This window comes from Eutrigla gurnardus, assembly GCF_963514095.1.
Source record: "Eutrigla gurnardus genome assembly, chromosome: 18".
Classification (NCBI taxonomy): domain Eukaryota; kingdom Metazoa; phylum Chordata; class Actinopteri; order Perciformes; family Triglidae; genus Eutrigla; species Eutrigla gurnardus.
The window spans coordinates 6,189,120-6,211,001 of record NC_139929.1 but is presented as its reverse complement, the minus strand read 5'-3'; the positions used below and the strand labels follow the sequence as shown (position 1 = coordinate 6,211,001).

General features: G+C 41.2%; 2 protein-coding genes across 7 annotated transcripts; both read right to left on the bottom strand.

The window, feature by feature from the left end:
- Positions 1 to 324: 324 nt before the first annotated feature.
- On the bottom strand, positions 325 to 9,498 carry LOC311028799 (uncharacterized protein). 6 transcript variants are annotated; one of them, XM_084033577.1, is made up of 12 exons: positions 9,152 to 9,498; positions 8,414 to 8,641; positions 6,934 to 7,527; positions 5,509 to 5,682; positions 5,047 to 5,206; positions 4,844 to 5,016; positions 3,752 to 3,819; positions 3,557 to 3,663; positions 3,316 to 3,459; positions 3,038 to 3,169; positions 2,086 to 2,355; positions 325 to 1,643 (listed from the first exon to the last, which is right to left on the bottom strand). In XM_084033577.1, the coding sequence occupies exons 2-12, from the start codon at positions 8,557 to 8,559 to the stop codon at positions 1,431 to 1,433; spliced, it is 2,181 nt and encodes a 726-aa protein (XP_083889703.1). In that variant the 5' UTR covers positions 8,560 to 8,641; positions 9,152 to 9,498; the 3' UTR covers positions 325 to 1,430. The 6 variants fall into 6 exon arrangements, with proteins under 6 accessions (XP_083889703.1, XP_083889704.1, XP_083889705.1 ...); XM_084033578.1 differs by having other exon boundaries at positions 4,844 to 5,031; positions 5,062 to 5,206; XM_084033579.1 differs by having other exon boundaries at positions 4,844 to 5,028; positions 5,062 to 5,206.
- A 1,081-nt stretch (positions 9,499 to 10,579) lies between these two features.
- otulina (OTU deubiquitinase with linear linkage specificity a) lies at positions 10,580 to 12,076 on the bottom strand. The gene is made up of 3 exons (XM_084033343.1): positions 11,833 to 12,076; positions 11,580 to 11,701; positions 10,580 to 11,167 (listed from the first exon to the last, which is right to left on the bottom strand). Exons 1-3 carry the CDS (start codon positions 11,941 to 11,943, stop codon positions 10,741 to 10,743), a joined length of 660 nt encoding a protein of 219 aa, XP_083889469.1. The 5' UTR covers positions 11,944 to 12,076; the 3' UTR covers positions 10,580 to 10,740.
- Positions 12,077 to 21,882: the final 9,806 nt, after the last annotated feature.

Genomic DNA, 21,882 nt, shown 5'->3' with positions numbered 1-21,882 from the left:
CAAATGTACCATAGGTTATCCTACTGAAGCCCAAACAGGCTTAACTCCATGTTAGAAAATCTAATAACAGAATCAGAAAAGGATTTAGCGGGTAGTGCTGCTTAAAAATAAAATAAAATGTCCAAACCAATCAGATTTAGAGCATAGGAAAATCCATTGTATTCAACCATGTTCTACAGATGGGAGTTTACGAGACCCCAAACAGTCGTAGTGCGTCATTTTCTGCAGTGCACTTCATTTCATATTCATGTTTAAAGTCCTCATAAAATTAGGAAAAGCTATAACAAGTTGATCAAAATCATGAGGGAGAAAAAAAAAATACAAAAATTGTACTTTCATTTAATCTAAATGCCATCAAAACATCTGACACAAAGAACATTCCTGCAGTTGGCATAATCAACGTTTCACCGTTAACAGATCACCTTCTGGAATCAGGGCAAGAAAACGGCCTCATCAATTATGACCAACATTCATTCTTATTGTGCATTATTTCTAAGGCAACATGGAGGACCAAGCGAGCGTTTACTACTGAATCCAGTGGCTGGTGGTTGGAACGGTCGCCAGTATTTGCAGCAACATCGGCACATTTTTGCCCTCAGAACAGCTTGGTTAAAAAGGCAACATGTTACACATTTAGTTCACAGACACGGAGTTGCAAACACACACACACACACACACACACACACCATCACAAATCACACCTCCGACAATTAATCCTCCAAGTCCTCCGATTGGGTACAAACTGTTTAACCTGAATTCATCAATCCTTCATCGACTTATTCACTCGAAAAAAATAAATAAATACACAAATCAAAGTGTCCAAATTCCAGTGTAAACACTAACAATCTAATGGTTTTGGCGCCGTTGGCAGCTCCGTTGTATCTTTTGAAAAGAGAAAAATCAAAACTGACAATTTTGCCCACCTGAAAGTCAAAATGACACCCTGCACACTAATTTGGACATAACTTAGGTGCTACTGCAATATCAGATGCACATATATGTACACATACTCATGTAGAAAAGTCTGTATACAGTACAGTGTGTACAAACGTGTGTAAACCACATCTTGTACAGGGTCTCACATCAGCATATTATTTTTTTTTTTTAAAGGTATAGAGCCACATTTTGGGAAATGGCTTATTTGCCTTCTTGTTGCAGATTAGAAGCTCGATACCACTCATATATCTGTATGCTAAATGTGACGCTACAGTAAGCAGCTGGTTAGCTTAGCACAAAGACAGCTAACGAGCTACTTGCTGTACTCGGACAGACACGAGTGGTATTGATCTTCTCGTCCAACACGCAGCGAGAAAGCAAATGCCCCAAGATGTGGAACTACTTCTTGAATTGGCGTGAATGTGTATTCACCTTGATTGACCTGAGGAGTGTTTTCGTTTGTATGGCGGGACATCTTCTCTGCAGTGGAAAAATCAGCTGGAGTTGAGCCGCTTGTGTATTTCTCCCGCAGCTTCTACAACGGGCACGTTGTAGTGGCGGTCGTCCTCCGTGACGAGGCACACGGACGGCCAGTCGTCCTTGTGGTCGTCGGGGTAGTAGGTGACGAACTCCTCCGTGTCGGCCTTGTACAGTCTGTAAACTTGAATGGTGCACTGCAAGGCGTAGCCCAGCAGGAACATCTCCACCTAAACACCAATTTAAAATGCACATTTATTCCGCTGCTTGAGCACATGACATCTACGGTTGGTGTTTCTCTTCCTGCCAAAGCTTTAAATCAGTGGCGTGAAAATAACAATTAAATCACTCAGCAGCTTTTCCGTCCTGAAGCCGCCTCGCCCCCGGGGCAACGGCTCTAAAAAACACCACAAGTGTCAGCGTGTTTGACTGTAGGTTTTATTATGATGAGAACGCGACACGCCCAAATCTCGTGACATCTAACAGTGGATGTTTTTGTCCGTTAAGTGTGTCATGCATGATGACGATCTCTAGTGTTGTTCACCATCAAACTGTCCATGTGCATGCTCCCCCTCCTGCTAGGAAACTATTGAATGTAGGCCACTAAACCGGATCATTAAATGCCTGTTCAGGCGAGTCAACAAATAACGAGGAGCTCTGGGTTTCTCCTACCTGCTCCAGCCCGGCGCTGAGCCCAACATGGCTGAGGTGGTTGGAGAGGAAGGAGCGCGGGCAGCTGGACGAGTCCCGGGCAAACAGCAGCCAGCAGAAGAGCGGGACGTCTCTGCCGCCCTGCATGCAGCCGTGCAGCTCCACGGCTCGGCCCAGCATCAGCAGCTTGAGGGCCTCGAGGAGCCCCAGCTCCTCTTCACCTCCCTGGAACACTCGCTCGCACAGCTGCTGGCGCTCCACAGCAGAGGAGCAGTCCACTGCCGCCTGCCACTGGAAGCAAATCAATGAAAATCTATTTTGACGAGCTTTTTTTCCCCAATTTATCAACTACCAAACATAGCTTCTTGTTGCAGTTTTTCCGTTTGTGTCGACTCTTAAACTTATTTTCAGTCCAAACCGGTCCTGGGCTTGTTCCTTGTTCCGTAAATGCACTGGTGCATATTTGAATTTTTGTGGACTCGACACAGACCAGAATAACACAACACAGTCTATTCTGAGTGCAAATGTATGGAATCTGTAATTCCAGTGACAAAAACAAGCAGTTACTTACCGCTCATGGAGCAAAATGGGTCAGACTTTAAAAACAAAACAACAACATGTGCAGCGAACATCAGAATTCCTCACAAGCTACCAGTGGCCGGCTATAAATTCTGCTCGGGGGGCCTCATACGGTTACAGTAAAGAGGCACTGTGGTTTTTACGAGCTGAAACGGCTTCTTTGAGGCCGAGGGTGCATGTATCCCTCCGGTTCCTTCAGGGCATTAGTTGGCTGTATGTTTAGGATGCAGACAGAGCAGCGCAGTGTTTTAACATATGGAAGCAATCACGTCTACAAAGCTCTGTGGATAATACTCCGTGTCCTCGGATGACATAAAAATAGTACTGTGGTTTACTCGCTCTAAATACTTTCCTCACTGTACGCATGTTTTCGGAGCAGACTTGCAGCCGGTACCTTATCCCGGAGAAGCTCCATGTAGCCTTTTAGCTGCAGGGTGACGTCTCTGGTTCCATCTCCCTGCAAGCATTCCCCCGGGAATGTCCACTGGCTTATCAGGCCGTCCTGAGCCTCGAGGTGCTTCAGCAGCTGAGATTAAAAAGCAATATTATTAAAGAAAAGACATTAGAAAAAGTTTGTTTAAATGCTTGACATGCCTAGCAACGGTAACTAAGGGACATGAGGCTTAGCCATTGGTCCACTGACACCATCTTAAGCGAGTATTTGGCACTCACCACGTTATTGTCCTCCTCCTGCAGCCAGGCCGGAAGCTGGGTGCTGTGGGCGAGCACCTGGAACAATGTGGCTCTGAGAGCACAGTAGTTGTCCCCTCTCACTCTCCTCACGCTGCCAAACCTCTGGGACATCTCTTTATAACCCTGCAGCAGCACACCGGGACACCACAGGAAATCTCTTAGCCATTTATGGGAAGAATAAAAAAACTCATTTGAAAAGCTTCTTCACAGGAACACTGACCTTTCTAATGAGAGCACTTTTGGCAGTGTTTCCTTTCCACTCTCTCTCGCTGTAAAAGACAATATCCACCGCCGGTGCCAAACTGCATCTGTCCTCCACCTTCACAGCTGAGGAGAGCGACAGGAAGCGATGGGTAAAACAAACAAAAAACAGGACAATGATGTCTTTATAGATGTGTGATTTGGATGAACTCACGTGTCGTTTCTGGTTGATTTCGTTGTAATGATGACAGCTCATCGGCCCCTCTGTAAAGGTCTTCTTCACTGAAAAGAAAACAAACACTTAAAAGGGACTGAACTCAAGAATACGTCACACATAAGGCTGGCAATGCTTATTAACTTGAAAAATACCACTAAAGATCTGAATTGATTGTGCATACAAAGCCTGATATGCCGTACTCTTCTGTGCCATTGTTGTCCCAAACTATTAAAAACACATTAAAGATCCACACCGTTGGGTGACACGTCCTTCATCGACATAGGCACCGTAGTTTATTTTGAGTTAATCCCACACACGCCAGCCTGCCGCTACAAATACTCACTCGAGCACCAAATTGGTATTAATCCGCTGCTGAAAGGAATGCCCCGTTTATTTACTCTGTTAAGCAACATTGGCCAAAAATCACAATGCCCTGCTATTTTAAGAACTATGAGAAATGTGTGTGAGCATTCCACACACGCTTCGTTAGTCAGAGACTTTTCTTCCAAGGCAAGACCAGGTAGCGAGTGAGTGCAGCAGCACGAGAGACTACGATTCCCTCGATGCTTAGCCACACATGTTCAACTGATTGATGATTAGTGCAGGAAATAGGCTCTGTGGCAAACACAAGATCCTTTTTTTTTTTTGAAGCACGGATGCCAGACGTAAAAAGCTGACATAAGCTATAAACGAATGACATCACGGTCACATGAGTTTACACAACCAGGCTGTAAAAGACAATGACTCACATTTAGCCACTTATTAGCAACTGCTTTTCTTAAGACCCTAAAAGCTTAAAAATCACAAGAGGTATGTGGAGAGAGGGACCTTTTATATTGTCAAACATTGAAATCTCTTAAGCTTGTGTTAACCACAGAAAGGCATCCAACCAAAGATTAATTCAAAACATCCATTGAATTTGAGAGACCGGAAGTGCAAATATGCCGACTCATTTCCGAGTTTTAGGAGTCATTCCAGCAGCTTCCTGTGTTCCTGTGCCCCACTTTAAGGTCCAGCTTTATTACACAATATGTAACAGAGAAAATGATGTAAAGTTCACTCTTTAAAGCAACTTAAAAAACCACAAACCTGTTCCCCAGGTCATCTTCATCAGAGTCTTCCTCGTCTGTGACAGGTATCTCATCAGCCTTCACATCGTTGGACATGCTCCCCGCCAGCTGCTCCTCTTTTCCGGTTACCTCCTGAACCTCAGCATCTTTCCCAGCCTGAGCCTCTGAGTGGGCGCTCTCCTCCTCCTCCTCCTCCTCCTCCTCCTCCTCCTCCTCCTCCTCAATCTCATCCTCCACTTTGGGATCACCTTCCACTTTGTCCTGCTCTTTTGGCATCATTCCCTCCCCAATATCCTGTCTGATGTTCTCCAAGGAAGTGGCTTCCTTTGGGCTTGGAGTTATACACTCAGCATCTGGCTGCATGTCCTGATCGGACTTTGAGCTGGAGAGAGAAAACACATCTTTGGTACATTTCCTGCTTTATTAAAATGTACCCTTTACATCTGAAACTCAGTCTATAAAAAGTATTTTCCTAAATGTGATACATACACGACAACAAGCATTTGTTATAGAGATATTGTGGGGAAAAAAATAAGGATGTATGATGAGGGAAGTAGTGACTAATACAGCAAACTGTGGTGTTCATATGCCCCCTAGTGGTCATAGGGCGGCTCTCAAAAACAAGCACGCAGTTGTTGCAATCACGAGTCTTGTTTTGCTGTCACAAACTCTGAACCCACTGACCTCTCGCTGGCGTCGGCCCGAGCTGTGGCGTCTGGCTCCCTGACACAGTTGGCGGAGTCTCCTTCCTCACCACTGTGGCTGAGTTTCGTGGGCTCCGGTGCAGGAGGAGACTCACAGGCATCATGGCTTTTTTGGACTTCAGAACGGCCACTCTCTGAATCCTCTGTCACAGCACTAGACACAGAATGATAGGAGAAAAGATCATTACTTAATCATTAACGCCGCTGTGTTGATATATGTTCAAGGAACTAATTAGAGTGGAATTTCCCCCCCATGTGTATTTAATGCTTGACATATTAAAAGGTACTTTATCACGTTGCTTGTTGATTTTGCAACACTGCCCTGGATGGCAGTAACCATAGATGTGAAAGGCATGATGATTAAAAAAGGGAGGCTTTGCTACAGCAAACAACAAAGTCATCTGCTTATGTTATACACCCATCTTATGTTTTCCACTCAGACATAAAAAGAACGGGTGGCGTGGTAAATAATAGCCTGAAGACCTTCCATTCCATGGATAATATTCCAATTCCATGTTATCATTTGAGGTCATTAAACATCACATGATAGGTTGACAACAAAGGAGTTGTTTTATTTCCTTCTCGGACTCGTTTTACTTCAAAGTGACCCAAAGAAGTAAAATTACAAAGTAATTCACCAGAAAAAGATATATTTCCACTTACTTTTTGTGTAGTTGGAGTTTTTATCTTACTTTGATATCCAACTACAAAGCAAAGAATCTACTTCACACAAGTTTTGTTGAAGATCCAAACAGTGTTTCTGTGTAATTTGGTGCCATTTGGATACATTCAGGGCTGACATGAAGCTTTTTTCCTTTGTCCTATAGTCAAACTTACTGATATGAAGTGGAAAATATATTTAAAAAAATAATTAAAGAAAGTGGAGGTCAGCGTAGTATGACTAGGTTTCCCTCTGAAGTAGTAAACACAGCAAGTAGTACACGTAGTATAGTGGAGCATATTTTATAAGTGCTTTTGGGGCCATTTCTGTATATAATGAGGTAGAATAGTAACATATTTTACATTTAAACATAATAAATCTATAGCCGTCTGTTTGCTTACATAAAGTCTTTTCCTCCCATGAACCAGAGAGTATTTCACCGGTGTTTCTGACCGTGACCATAGTGCTCAGGATCCAAGGAAGCGCATCAAACACCTCATTTCTTTCTACCGCCGTGTTTGGAACCAATGTTCTACAATCGTCAGATTAATAGAATATTGTTTATTTAGACAATTAAATACATTTAAAAATATAAAAACCTGAATGATAAAAATATATGTATTGCTCAGTCTGAATGGCACGTAACCCGATTCCACCTCATGACACGTTTTGCTTTTTTTTTACCAACATCTAAAATAGCAGCAGGAACAGAAACTTCACAGTTTGTCTTGCCAAGTGACTCACCAGCTCGGAGACTCTTTGTCGCTCTCCTGACCGACCGTGCAGATCAACGACGTCGGACGAGCCGCAGCGGTGATTTGAGGGTTTGGCACATGTAACACTTCATTGTTTTGAGAAAACTCCCCTGACATTTCGGCTCCAGCGTTTTTGGAGCCCGCTTCTTCATTTTCACGAGTAGTGTCCCATGGAACGTGCTCACTTGTTGCGTTTGTCCCGGTGTGGTTTTCGGGGCAAACCACCTCTGCCGTCAGCGAGCTGCAATCAGGGATTTTGTCCTGTGCCGAGGCTGGATTTTCTTCTTCTGTTGTCGCTGTAAAAACAGCCCAATCGGCCGTGGCATGTTGTTTCTGCAGAGAGTTGAAAGTGCATTGCAGGTGTTCCGCTTGTACAGTGGCTGCAGGACGGTCCCTCATATCTTCATCTTGTAATGTGGTGGAGTTTTCTTTGCGTTCAGACTCCTTGCTGCGAGGAGGCGTTGCTATGTGTATGACCTCCTTCTGCAAGGGTCCATTCTCCTGAGTGCTATTGGGCTCAGGACTCTGCTTCCCCTGCAAGGCCTTTATATCCACCTTTATATCGGCCTCATCAGGTATTTTCCTGAGTGATAGAACACAGAAGGACGAGCAATGTCACATCATATGGTATACGAGATATGAATGATGCAAAGTTTTTTCATAAACAGGAAGCCAAATTTGATAACATTCTGCAGAGATGTTTCAAGGTTTTGAAATGACAAAAAAAAAAAAACCCTCTGGAAGTCCCCAATTCTTATTCTCGGGACTCTGTGATTTGTCACATAACCCTTGCAAACCTTTTGGGGGAAATCCTGAATGTCACTATTTACATGTTATCCAGCAGCAGATCACATCTTTAAAATAAAAGGTTTGGATGTTTTGATTTGTTCGAAAAGACCAGGATTTTAAAGACAGACATCTCTTCTCCCGACTACTTAAGAGTTTGATTGACAGATGGTCCAATAATGTGCCAAATCTGTTTTTGAGATTGCTCATTTCCCCCCCCCCCAAACGGTTTCCGATGACGGCTTCTCAGATGGTTCCGTGTAACAAACCATCTGCTGGGTATTGGCGACTGGCTTTTTAAACAAAATGTAATTTGGTCTTTTAGCAGCTGTGGTTGGAACAGAGTCACCGTCTGGTTCCTGGCTTCTTTTGGTAGACATTTTCGTAAAGTTAATTAGGCGTGACGATGCCAGCACATACAGTGTGTGTGTGTATTTTGGATCAACTGTTTCTACTCACTGCTGTGTGTTTCTGTATTTGTTTGCTGCCGTCTATGAGCAAAACTCCTCCATAAGGTTTACTCTACATGATAAAAATATCTTTGAAGATGTAACCTGCTGAATTACAGGTATATAATAACTTTCCCCCCCCATAAAGAAACATATGTCACCATGTAGTCACGTAGTGCTGAGGGTAAAGGTGCTGGGGGTCTCCAAAAAGCATGAACGCAACGATTAACCCACCTGATGTCATCATTTTCTTCAGGAAAGGTGCACTCCACGACGTCTTCAACTGGGGGCACCGTGACCTTGGAGTCATCTTTCAACAAGCCGCTCCGTTCCTCCGCACTTCCACAGGGACTCTCAGCGTGACAGCAGCTGTTCCCCATCTGCCCGCTCCCTCTGCTTGGGAGGTCAGACCGGCTGTGGTCTGAAGCCTCTCAGGGGTCCATGTTGATGAGGGTCACGCTGCTGCTGAAAGCCAAGAAGGAACAAGGTTTACGCCTCCGATAACAGAAAGTACAATGTTCAACATCTCTGAATTAATGAGTGAAAATGCTCCTTTAACCGGTGTTACAGTAAATAATGTTACACATTCTGTAACCTGTCAGGAACTCTAGCTATGTTGCCAACGCAAGTCATTTTAAAATCACATTATGTACTCTCTCTGCATCTAAATATTAATATAATAACACCAATCAAAATGTATGATCCTACCTGAACACTAAGAGGGCACCATCAGTGTCAACACCTAACCTTATCGAAATATTAAAACACACATTTCAGAGTAGCTTTACAACTGAAAAACACCTGCTACTACGTTTTTACTGCGTACGTTTAATGTAAAATTAGCTTAAAATCATAGCAACTCCCTGTTAATGTAAATACGATACAAGGAAGCAACGACAGCGACAGCGCACTCAACCGTCACTTCCCCATGTTTAATTATGACGGAAACAACAACAACAACAACAACAAAACGTACCTCGGTTGAGTTTATTCGGAAACAAACTCCGCGAGCTCGCAGCCACGTCGCTCCGACTCCGTTTTCACTTTCGCTTAGCTGGAAAACAAGCTTAAGTTAGCTAGCCGGCTAGCTGGGGGGCAAACTTAAAATATAAACACGCTACTACTAAAATACCGACCGCAGATCGTGAGAGTCGCTGCTGCCACGCGGGCAACCTTCTAGAAACGCCGACTCGGCGTCGCGTAACGCGCTACTTTACACAAATGACGCGTGTTTACTGTATTGTGTGCCGAACATCTGTTGGTACGGACCCCTAGCATAGCCAGAGCAGCGGGTCACGGCTCGGTCCGAGCGCATGACGTCATACTCATGTGCGCGAAGGGTTGTGCTGCGTTCAGGTGCTCCTCGGAAATTCGCGCGTGGAACGCAAACTCAGAAGCGCCGTTTTCAGCTTGGCAAATGTGATTATTTGATGATTTCTCCGATCTTTTTAACGACTTTCACATTGAATGTGGCACCCTTGGTTCTGGGAATGTCAACATTTCCTGACACATCACATGCAAAACAACTAAACATTCATTAAAAAAAGGTCAATTGAAGATTAATTGATAATTGGTAGTCTGTTGCAGGCCTACAAATATCGAAATATCAAAAAAAAAAAACAATGACGTTCTCTGTCCTGTTAGGTGGTTCTTACGTCATACTTATTTTATATTTGGTATAAAAATATGTTGCACCAAAATGGGAACAGCACAAGTGTACTTTGTTTTCATTGTTATTGAATCATTTAATTGTGGCGGTAATGATTCCGCAGTTCAGCTGGTTGGGGAGAAGCATGAGAAAATAATAATAAAATAATAAAATAACCTAATAAGCTAAGAAATAAACTCAAAACACGCTGCTATGATTCTTAATTAGAAAAAAAACAACAACGTCGCATCATTCCTCACCGCGTGTTGCCTTGAAATCTCGAAGAAAACATTTCTCTTAGCCAGTAAATCCTCGATGATTTGAAGTGAACGAATCCGTTCACAAACTCTCCCCGTCTGCGTCCGAACAGCCATACCATTTAGTTTGTCCCAATGCTTAACAAATACCAGCATGTCCTACTGGATTACGCAGGATTCAAACCAGCATTTTTTTTTAATGTGGTTTATGTGACCCACAATGCTCTGCGCAGTGACACATGAGCAAAAGGGTCAAAGTTCAAGCTGCAAAGTTATGATGAAGAGGAATATCCCCCAAACGAATGCATAATCCATGCAATAAAATAAAGTATTAGCTATATAATGTAAGGACAGCTGTAGTATGTATTGAAGTTAAAACATTTCCTACATATCGGAAGAATTAATTTCAAATATTCAGTATAAATATATATATATTAACATAAAATTAACATTTTTGTTTGGCAACAAAAGGTGAGAACAGAAACGCAGTGAAATATAGTAAATCCATTTATTATTTAAACATTCTTCATACAAATTCTGTATTCAAAATACTATTTTACATTATATACACCAAAAGCACTTCATTGCTATGAGTTAGAAATGTCCAGACTCCATAGTTCGTGAGCATTGTCCGCTGTGAACGTGGTCTTCGGTCACTACATGTTCTTCAGCTCCTCTATGTGACCGATCAGCTCCTGTGGAAGTCCGAGCTCCGACACTAGATCCACGCAGCGCTGCAGGAAGTGGTTTAGGTTTTCACTTGAGCTGGAGGAGAAGTCCGTGGACCCAGAACACAGCTTTGGTCGCTGGTGAGGAACGTCCAGGTCCATTTTTTCTCCATTCTTGCAGCAGTCTGTTTCTTTGCAGCCCTCTCCTCCACAGCAGCCTGAACCCGCCTGCTTCACCTCCAGGTCCTCCATGCTCTCCATGACAGAGCTCACACTGGGAAGAGGATTCTCCAAAGCCGCCTTGATGCCCGCCATAATGGAGTCCTCGTGCTTGGAAACCTGCTGCAGGAGGTCTTTAACGGAGGCTGGGACGGGTCCTTCCGGATGTTGGATCTGGCACCAGCACGATATAGCGCTGTGATGCGAGAAACAAAGAGGCAACAGTGTCAGATACAACAATGGTACAGAGAAGTGACGGGCGTCAGCTGGACAGAAAAGACTCTTCAATAAAGAGCAGAACAAAAGAGGTTCATGATGTTTCTGTGCCAAAAAAACAAAAATACACTGTTTTTATAAAGAGTGACTGGGATGGAGGGGAAAAAGACAATAATGAGAACATGTATTTTAGAATAAATATGATTAAATATAATTTTTAATTGTAAATATCATCATGAGTGACATGAAAAATAATGTAAATATTTGTGTCTTTTCTGTGTATTTTGTGCAACATAAATGTTTAATAACACAATAATAATTACACACTGTCATAACCCGACCTTTACCTGCGGATATATTTCATATATGAGGTAAACAAGATGATGGTTTACCTGATGATTCCTTTCAGTCGTCCCACAGCGACAGTCCGAGCTGCTCCTTCGTGGAAGCCGAGGTTAAACCCGGCCTGGAGCGAGCCCTCCTCCCCGGTGTCCATCCCGTCCACGTAACCGTCCTGTCCGCAACACCAGTCAGAAGGGAAACGTTAACACGCTAAACCCGTTAATAAACTACATAACTCATAACAGGATCACAACAAAGGACAGCAGACCGAGAGTGAGTTACGTTTATCGAGCTAATAGTTACCCGGATTCGTCTCTTCATGTTGGACGTCCATTCCCGGCTCTGTAAACTGAGCTCGTCCGCATCCTCGTCGAACACATCTTCGCTGTGTGAAACCGCTTTAACCCAAGACATAGCCGGATTAAAATAACACCTTTTTATTAGTTTTATTATTATTATTTATAATAGTAAACTGTTAATGTTCCACTCGAGTCTGGACAGCAGCGCCAGGCAACACGCAACTTTATTTTTGTTGCTTTGGCTGAAGTGCGTCATCATCCTGCGCCATCTTCTTCTTCGTCTGTGGGTTTAATGGCGGTTTAAAAAACAGCATTACCGCCACCTACTGGATTGGAATGTAAATCGCAATATTGGCAGGAAAAGAAAACAAAAAACATCCATCCATCCATCCATTGTCTACCGCTTATCCTGTATTCAGGGTCGCGGAACAAAAAACATACATATCTCTATTTTTCCTGTTATAAATAATAAATTAATTAGATGATTTCGGATTCTCCTTGATATCTTTACTAGCATTTTCTCCACTGTAATATTGTGTTTTTCCTAATTTTTAGCCCTGATAATGAATTCCCTCCTCTCTTGATCATGACCCGCTGCATTTAATAAAAACATGTTCGTCTGAAAGAGAAAACCCAAATCCTTCAATTAGAATTTGGTATTTCTCATAATGGCAACATATTTATTTATTTATTTTTGTTGTTGTTTGAGGCTTTTTTTGGGTGTACTTTTCCATAAATGAGCGCTTCTTCTGTGGTGAAGCCGTGGTGCACACTGCCACCTGGCGACTTTGAACACCAGGAAATTATACACACGCAAAATCCTGCAGGGGGCGCTAGTACCTCGCTGTAAAACTGAGCACACACAGATTACTGAAGGGAGCCATAACGATCAAACATCCACAGGCATTAAAATGTGTTTACAGATCTCTTCGTGCCTTTTATTTCTGTCTCTCAGTTTATTTCCATCTTCATAACGCTTTATTTCTTTATCTTGTTGTTTTTAATCAAATAAAAGCACAAACAAATACATTCACACCTTATTTTCATTTTAAGAAAACCTCTGAAGTCATGAAGTCCAGAAAAGTTTAAACAGGGTTTGGATTAAACATGTGACCCATGCTGTTGAACATTATATTTGGTATTTTTTCAAGTTTTCAGATAAATTGATTACATTTGAGCTCTGACAATTCTCCTGGAAGTGTCTGAATTAATTATCTACAAAAACACACAAAGATTATCAATAGGCTGTTATTCCTTATTTCTTTAAATGTTGACAATCTGCACATTAAAACAGCTGGAAATACAGAAACACATATCTTCAGCATGACATTTGTGCAACATATCGATTTGCATTTTGACATTCTAAGATCAGAAGTTAATTTTAGGCCGTAAGTGTTTCTGTGGAATAAAACAAAATATTACAATGAAAGGAGACCGTTCTGCATATTCATTATGAAGAGATATCTTTTTATAATAAGTTCCACACGAGGAAAATCATGCATATCGATTGGTTTTTCCATACCTCTGATGAGCAAAACATGCAATTAAAAATGACGAATAAATGCATAAATTCATATATGTTTTGGTTAGAAACTCATGGTCAGGGTGTCAAAAATCCTGTCTGTTGTCATTATTGTTTTTGTTCTTTTCCTGAACCCTCCAGCTGTTCAAATCACTGTCCAGAGTGTCTTTACAGCTTCCTGTTTAAGTTTTCACACACACAAAAAAGTCATCCATCATGACAAACACATTATTCTCTCATCAATACTGCATCTCACATCCCCCCCTTTTTACTCGCTGTTGCGTGGAGGGATGTTTTATTTTCAGATTTCCTCATTCTTTATGGAAAACACAGGACACGTGTCTTTTAGCTTTGGTGGGAGACATCTGCAGCCGCCGGACAACAATGGCCCTGAGAATCCTCCCGAGGCCGCGGTGGACTCGTCTCCGGTTCTGGAAATGGAGGCCTCGCTCTCACGGCGGCCACACCTTCGGTCCCCCCCCCCCCCCCCCCCCCCTCACTCAAAGAGTCAAAACAACAAACAGGGGCAATCACCTGACACATTTCCATCCAATTTCCACTGCAGAATGTGTTCATTTCAGGCTAATGGCATGTCATTTTGCTGGAGCCTTTGGTCAAGAATTAATCCTGGAATCAAAACAGATTTTCCGGGGAGCAATCTTCCATCAAGTATTGATTTTTTTACACTCACGGAGCCTGTACTCCCTAATTTAACCTGACAGCCAGCAGCACAATGGACTGGGAGCACCTTGGCATCTCACAGAGGGAGCTCTCCTCCTCCTCCTCCTCCTCCTCCTCCTCCTCCCTTTCTCCATGAAGTGAAAGAGAGATTGAGAAGGAGAAAAAAAGGGGACTTCCTGATGTATAAAACAAAGAGCATTGCTTACAGAAAACACAGAGATAAACCTCCCTTCTTTCTGTTTTTTTTGTGTGTTTTTATTTAACCTCTAATTATGTTTTCTAGCACGGTGCAAGTTGTGCAGGTAAGGCTGAGAGGGGAAAAGGGGAGAGTGTTCTGGGGCCATCAGCTATCATTATGTGCCTGTTGACATCTCCCTGTCTTTGAGTGATTCTCATCGGTGATTTCCCCTGGCCATTTTCCACAGACGCACATAGAGGGGTTTCATCACGGCCCCATAAAAAGGGCCCAAAGTGTCCGTACAGACCCTCACTAATAAGAAAGCAAAGATGTGTCCGACCATGTCACTCCTCTCTCATCCATATCTGCTCTCTCGATGCCTTCAGATATGCAATCATTCCCCCCCCCCCCTCCCTCTTTTCTCTGTGTGCTGTAAGTATAATATACCGTACGTATAGAGGTCAGCGGGATGAGAGGATGATGGAGGGCAGGGCCGGCTATTTTTCTCCAGCTCTTAAAGCTGCGATGACCCATGAGCAGGAGAGTTGCACTTTAGCCAAAGGGTTCTTCCATGCGCTGCTTACAAACTACCTGGCAAGAGGGGGAAACAATTTCAGTTTTCATCCGCCGCTTTTAACTCATAATCGTCTGTTTTTTAAGGCAGAATGCTTCTGTTCGGTCATGTTTCAGATTAAGTAGCACATTATTATACATTGGCTGGGCCGTAACCATGGAGAGAGGAGAGGATGCAACCCCTGAGTGCAACCCCCTTCATCATTCATGGTCTTTTTGCATCTTTTTTTTTTTTTTACCGTAGCGTTTTGCAGGTTTGCCATAACTGTTCAAATCCACTGACACACAAAATAGTATGAAAGAGTGATTCCCTGTGACCCCTTACATGCAAAACGTCCACTTGGCTGCTCTGCAAAGGCAGAGGAACTCCATAAGCAGCGAGGTGGAGAAAAGATGGATTGAGAAAAGATTTCAGGCTCGCCGGGCAAACGGCGGAATATATAGAAAGCTTTCATTTTATGGCTGTTTTAGTCGATTAAGAACCAACATAAGACGTAAAAATGCAGATATCGCCTTTGGACAATCTGTAAAAGATAATTGGAAATACCAATAAAGAATATTATTAACCAAAATGAAAGGACTTTATGTTGTTTCCTGTCTTGGAAGCTGTTCACATACCAGATGTTTAATAGAAAAACATTGGAAATAAAGGGGTCAATAGAGGTCCATAGTAAATATTTGCCTCGGGCCCGACTAGCGGGTTAATCCAGCCATTAGTGTGGCTTTAAAACAGCATTAACAATTTACAGATGATAAATGAATAATCAACTGAATCAATTAAATATGGAAAAACAAAAATAAAGTCCCCATACAAAAAAAGTGATTTATTAATATATTTTATTCACCCCCTTTCTCTGACCTCCAACTAATCATCTAAGAATCCAGAGACTCAAAACAGAGTCATGATTAAGAGGCCATTATTTATTATATAAAGACTCCTGGAGCAAAGGAGAGGCACAAAAATAAGTTCCTGGTTCAGTCAGGATTCAAAATAGTTTTTGATGAAAGTTTCCTGAGGATAAAAGTCATGTTTTCTTAAGGTGGACTTCTTTAAGGCGGACGGTCTTTAAAATGAACCCGAGGATACAATGTCGTACAAAACACGTGAAAATAAGGCTTTTGATGCTCAAAGTCAACGCAAAGATAATCTCTTTTACATCTCGACAGTGCAGAGCTGTAACTCGGCTGTGGAGCGTCACGATGAAATAATGTCTGATTCTATTCACTGACGAAGATTTGATGGTGGTTCATGATCGTTTTCATGTCGTCCTTGTGCTCCGTACTGTACAATCACTGTATTCAAAGGAAACACATTCAGTATGAGTCGCCGTCATCATGAACCTTTAAATTATGTGATATTTATTACATTCTTTTATCTTCAACTATATCCAAATACTATAGTATGCATACATGTGTCTGTTACTGCTGTAGTCAAATTAACAGGAAAGAACAGTTTGTCAATACTGAAGAAAATTACTGAGGATATACTTTTACTTTAGTAAAAGTACAAAAGTACTAGAATCAAGATGTATTAAAAAGTACTTATTATACAGAACAGTGAATAAAGCTCATATTATTGTTGTTATATATATTTATTGTTAGTATTTTTTATTGTTACTTTTATCATTTTTCGACTAGCATTTTTGACGCATTAATGTTCTTTATATGGAGCTAATTTCAACAATAATAATAATAAATTATACTTTTTTTTTACAAGTTTTGTTACATTTGTTCAAATTCTCATAAAATCCAAACAGCAATATATTAATTAAATGCTCTGACAAACTAAAAAAAAAAATGTTCTTTAGAATTCCATCTAACTTTCGCTAGTTTCTCAAAATGACCAGCTTTAATTTGATTTATTATATTTTGCATTAACAATAGGAATCTGCTATCAAGTACATATCGTGGAGTAAAAAGTACATTTGCCTTGTAGAGTAAAAGTACAAAGCAGCAGAAAATGTTCCATACAAATACCTCAAAATTGCACTCAAGTGCAGCACACGAGGAAATGCAGGTGTGCAGCAGCTTTAACAGGCTCACCTGTGCTTTTTGTGAGACTTTCCTGCACAGAAGCACCGAGCAGAGTTCAGGGCTGCTGGAAAACAGAGACATCAGCGCCTCAAGACATGCATTCAAAAAACTGTGCTGCTAGAAAGTTAAATTGACTATGAGCCGATGCAATCAGCTGCTCAAGTCAGACAGGTGTCTCGGTAAAGACCCGGGCTATTAACTCCTCTACCTGCAAATACCTCACAGTGTGTCATTGCTAATAACGCTGGGAAAAAAAAGAAATAAACACGGGAACAACAGTGAAAGCAAAAGGGATCATATGCATGGCCAACCCCGATTGCATGTGAGGATTGGTAATTGCACCCCCAGAGGCATCTGGGTGTGCGGAGCAGCAAAGTGGGAGACGCCTGAGCAGCTCGGGCTTCACAGTCAGTGTACCAACATCTCAACCTTGAGGAGGAAGTGAAAACAAGAAGGCGGGAGGAGCGGGAGGGTGAGGGATACGCCGACAGTTCATTTACCCAGAACATCAGCCCACTGCGCATTGTCTGAAAGATAAGGAAAGTGAATGCTTCATGCCTGATGGAAAACAAAGGCAGCAATTTAAAACCATCTGCATCCAACACATGCACTCTCTGCCTCCACCGCTCCGTTTCTGTGTCCGGACTGATATTGAAACATAATCCATTTGGAGCGCCGACGTGTCATACTGTTTCTATCTGGCCTCCCCCCCCCCCCCCCCCCACTCGGGACTATTTCAAGTCATCGCAGGTTGAACGGGAATGTTTCATTGCAACAAGTCAGACTGGAGACTTCACTTTGATTCCGTTCATATAAAAATATATATATACACACACAAAGAAAAGGACTTATAGCTCACTTTAAATCCTTCCCGAGGAGACCACAGCTGTCCAAATATCAATAAACCACATGATTCAGAGGTCAACACTCTTCTGCTGGATGACCGTCTTAGAAACATCACCACAAAGGAGTGTGGATCCTTCAGCTACTGTAAACTGCTCTTATAGCGGCCAAGTTTTGTTCAAACATTTTTTTTTATTCTGCATTTTTCCCTTCGTGAACCACCTTGAAATGCCTTCAACGGATGCTTTGAGTTTGGGGGTCATTCCTTCATTATTCTTCCTGCAATCCAGATGTTTTAATGTTTTTTTTTTTTCCCGATCGAAATCAGGAGTCCAAAGGTAAAGGCTGTTGTTTGTTTGTTGATTTATTTATTAATTTAATGTTTGTTTTGATGACACGTTTATCCATCACACAAGTTAAATAATAAGGAAAAAACACAGATCATAATCCAGACTGGTCAGAAACCTCAAGACGTTTCACCAAGTCACCGAGAAAATGAGGAGCGTGACTATTTATTACATGAAATATCTAAAAAATGAAATTAAAATGTAAACACGTTATCTTGAGACCAGACAGTGGTGGGGTCCTATTTAACGTTACGTAATATTAAAGTGCTCTGAAGCTTTATAAATAAAACGACTTGAATTAACATCCTGCATGAAAAGTGGGTCATAAACACACATCAATACAGAGATTTGTGTTTAATAAAGTGGCTTCCTTCCTCCTGGTTCATGCAGGTACAAGTATGAAGAGGTTTTGGGAAAATAAACTTTCAGGAATGGGATGCTACTTACTTTTTTGGGGGGGGTGGAGATTTGTCAAATCTAGCAAACTATAAAACTTAAAAAAACTTGCAGAAAAAAGAGGAACTTTTTGTGCATCTTATCCGATTCACATCCCAGAATGATTGATACAAAGCTTAAATCCTTGACATTTCCTCTCTAACTCTGCACCAGGATTCCTTTTTAACGCCGCTGCTACCTTCATTCAACTGCCGCAGACAGAGAATAGAAAGTAAACTTTCATCGGCTGCAGAATACAAACAGTTTGAGAAAACAGATATGGGTCAGGAGCTGCATCTGCACAATTACATTGTTAATGGGAAAGACAATAAAAATGGCGCGGTTGGGGGGGAAAAACAAAGGAACATCAAATAACCGACTGGAGCTGTACACCTCAGCCATCACCACTCAAAAATACATCCAGTGTTTTGAAAATGAAGGCGGGCGAGAGCGCTGAAAGGAAGACAAAAAAGCATCTAGAACATCAGTTTTCATTCTAATGTTAATAATTTATGTTGTCTGTGCTTTTTATTATTATTATTTATTTATCCGCTACTTTCTTTTTCAGCAGCCTGCCCGTTTTTCAAAGGCATCGTGGACAGGGAAGCCGTATCAAACTTTTGAGTTTAGTTTCAAAAGGCTTTCTCCCCGTTTATTTATACATTTCGTCTTCTTTACACTTGTCTTGTTGTTATTTGGTGAAGGCGAAACGCATGAAGCTTTGATGAGCAGCAAACTTGACATGCAACCTATTCTTCTCCACTGACCCCCGAGGAAATGTAAATAAATAGCTAAATATTGTATGCACGGCTTCCTTTTGTAGAACCGTCTCTCATTAAACACGCCGAATAAGTCCGCTCGCCATGTCATGCGCCAAATAACATCTTAAATACGGAGGTGTGTACGGGATGATTTAAGACGCACTTGACCGTGACCTCGCAGTGAAAGTCAGGACAGGTTGGGTCTCGTTTGAGGGCTTCAATCGCTGTGTTTATGTGCAGTTGAAAAGACCAAGATGAAAAGAGAAGTCAGTGATGTTCGTGGAATATTTGTACGTTACTGAAACCTTTGAACGGCAAGCTGCACCTGTTTGTCTGTCTATCTATCTATCTATCTATCTATCTATCTATCTATCTATCTATCTATCTATCTATCTATCTATCTATCTATCTATCTATCCACTTTATTTTATGCATATTATGGTTGATTAAGCACTATTATGTATCAATGCTGTTAATATTGACTCTATTTTGAAGTTAACGATACATTAAAGTACAATTTAACACGTGTTAATATGTGATTTAAAGTTTACCCACACTGAGAGATGGCCAATAATCATCGTTAGCACAAGTTTTGCAACATAATTTTCAACGTGATTGAATTTAGGTACTGCCTTTTTTAAACGTGGAATAACAAATTGGATTTCTAAGATTGTAATCAATGATAACTTCATATTATATTTTATAATAATAGCTTAAATCACACAAATTCCCATAGTCACAAGCTGAGATGATAACTACTCTGCTAAGCTAGTTACCAAGAATTTAGCTTGTTTTCTTTCTCTCTCCACCATAATTACATTTATATATATATACGGTCTCATTTTGAAACTCAATTACCAATTTTCATATCAATGATAATTTAAATGACAATATGAGCTCAGAGGAACCCAAATTCCAAAAGAGTCAAAAGCGTTAGCGAGTTAGCCTACTGCTAATCCGTTCATCTTGTTAGCTTTAGCAGGAGTGTAGCCGTTTCTTCCATCTTGCTTGGATTTAGCCACTGCCTCATTTAGTTATGTGCAACTGCAAATGTTAAGCTACCACATTTTCAATCAATAATTGATCCATCTACAATATAGTAGATTTAAATATGATTTAAAGGCGGTCGAATGGCAGATAACTGCTCCTCTGCTAAGCTAGTTAGCGTTAGCTGGAGCTTAGCTGTTTTAACTGAATTAAGTTAATGTTACTGCCTCATAAATAATGGGGAATAACGAATAGTACATATTAAGATATTAGCTCATATTTTTAATTAATAGATTATTATTATTCACATTCTGTAAATGTATGTCTAGCAGGCCCATCCCTGAAGCTTATGTCTCTGTGATCATGGCATCATTGTGTCATGAACATTTTTATTAAGAATTAAAAAAAAAAAAATTCCACTGAAAACAGGACCCCGATATTCATGTCAAACAATTGTTTATTACTAATTATGGTACAAATCAATGTGACAGACTTGAAGCTTTTTTTTGTTGTTTTTTTCTGAAATACACAAAGTGCTGCTTAACTGACCAAACAGATATTGCTCTATAGATTAAGTACAGTTTTCAGTCCATAAAAAAATGAAAACCAACCTCTGTGGGCTCTTCAGCTTTGGTTTCGAGTTCTTTGACTTATTTAACAAACGTCAAACCGCTTTGTTTTTGCGTTAGTAAAATTTCACAAAAAGCATTTTAAAGGTGATTCACAAGTCATCCTAATTGGGGTCGAGAGCAACATTACGGTAAATCTCCTTTTCTTTTTTTTACTACTCGGGCGTCTAAGGGTCTGTGAAAACCGAAGGAGGTGAAAACGTCACAACGGATGAGGAAAATAACGCATCCATGACAGAAAAAACAAACTGATGACCAGAGTCACACGTTGCTCTGGAAACCACTTCACAAAAAAAAATAAAACAATCATGTGTCACATGATAATAAATAAAACACGAGCCTTCTCCCTCCACATTGAAGGTGAACATCGACACACAGTGCAGAGGAACCATCTTTTCTCCCGACCTGCTGCTGCTTGTATGGCGTTCGTATGATTCTCACAAGAACAGTACTGAGGTAAACCGTGATGAACTACTGTACATTTCTACTCTCCAGTTATCTTTGTTGTTTTTTTTTAAAGATTGTCAACATCATGAATCTATTTCTCTGTACAATGTGCATAACTATAGAGCTTTGGTCCAGCATTGAAAAGTTGAGCAAAGGCATAACTCCTTTCTGTGTCTTCTTTTATATTTCCCGTTTTTTATTTTTGGTTTTGGTTACAGCTTTATTGATAAGCCTCAGAACAGATCCATATCGTACCTGCAGGAGCCCGCCGCTTCATCGTGTTTGTCTGGTGGGTGGATGCAGATAGTTTTTTATTTATTTTTTATGAAAGCAACATAAAATAAAAACATAAGGAGGTGAAGGTGGTGTTTTACTTGAATGTATATTCAAATCAATATTAAAAGTCTTTTTCATGGACCATCTAGCGTGTGTTTGTGTTTTCCAGGCAGCGAAGAAGAACAGAGCACAAAGGAGGACGGAGGACTGAGATAACCAATGTGACATGGAAGGACAGATATCGAGCAGACACATGATTCTGAATAAATTGCATCAAATTTCGCCTCACTTCAACTTAAGTTCACTCGTTCTGACATGTGACACTTATTCTCAACATTCAC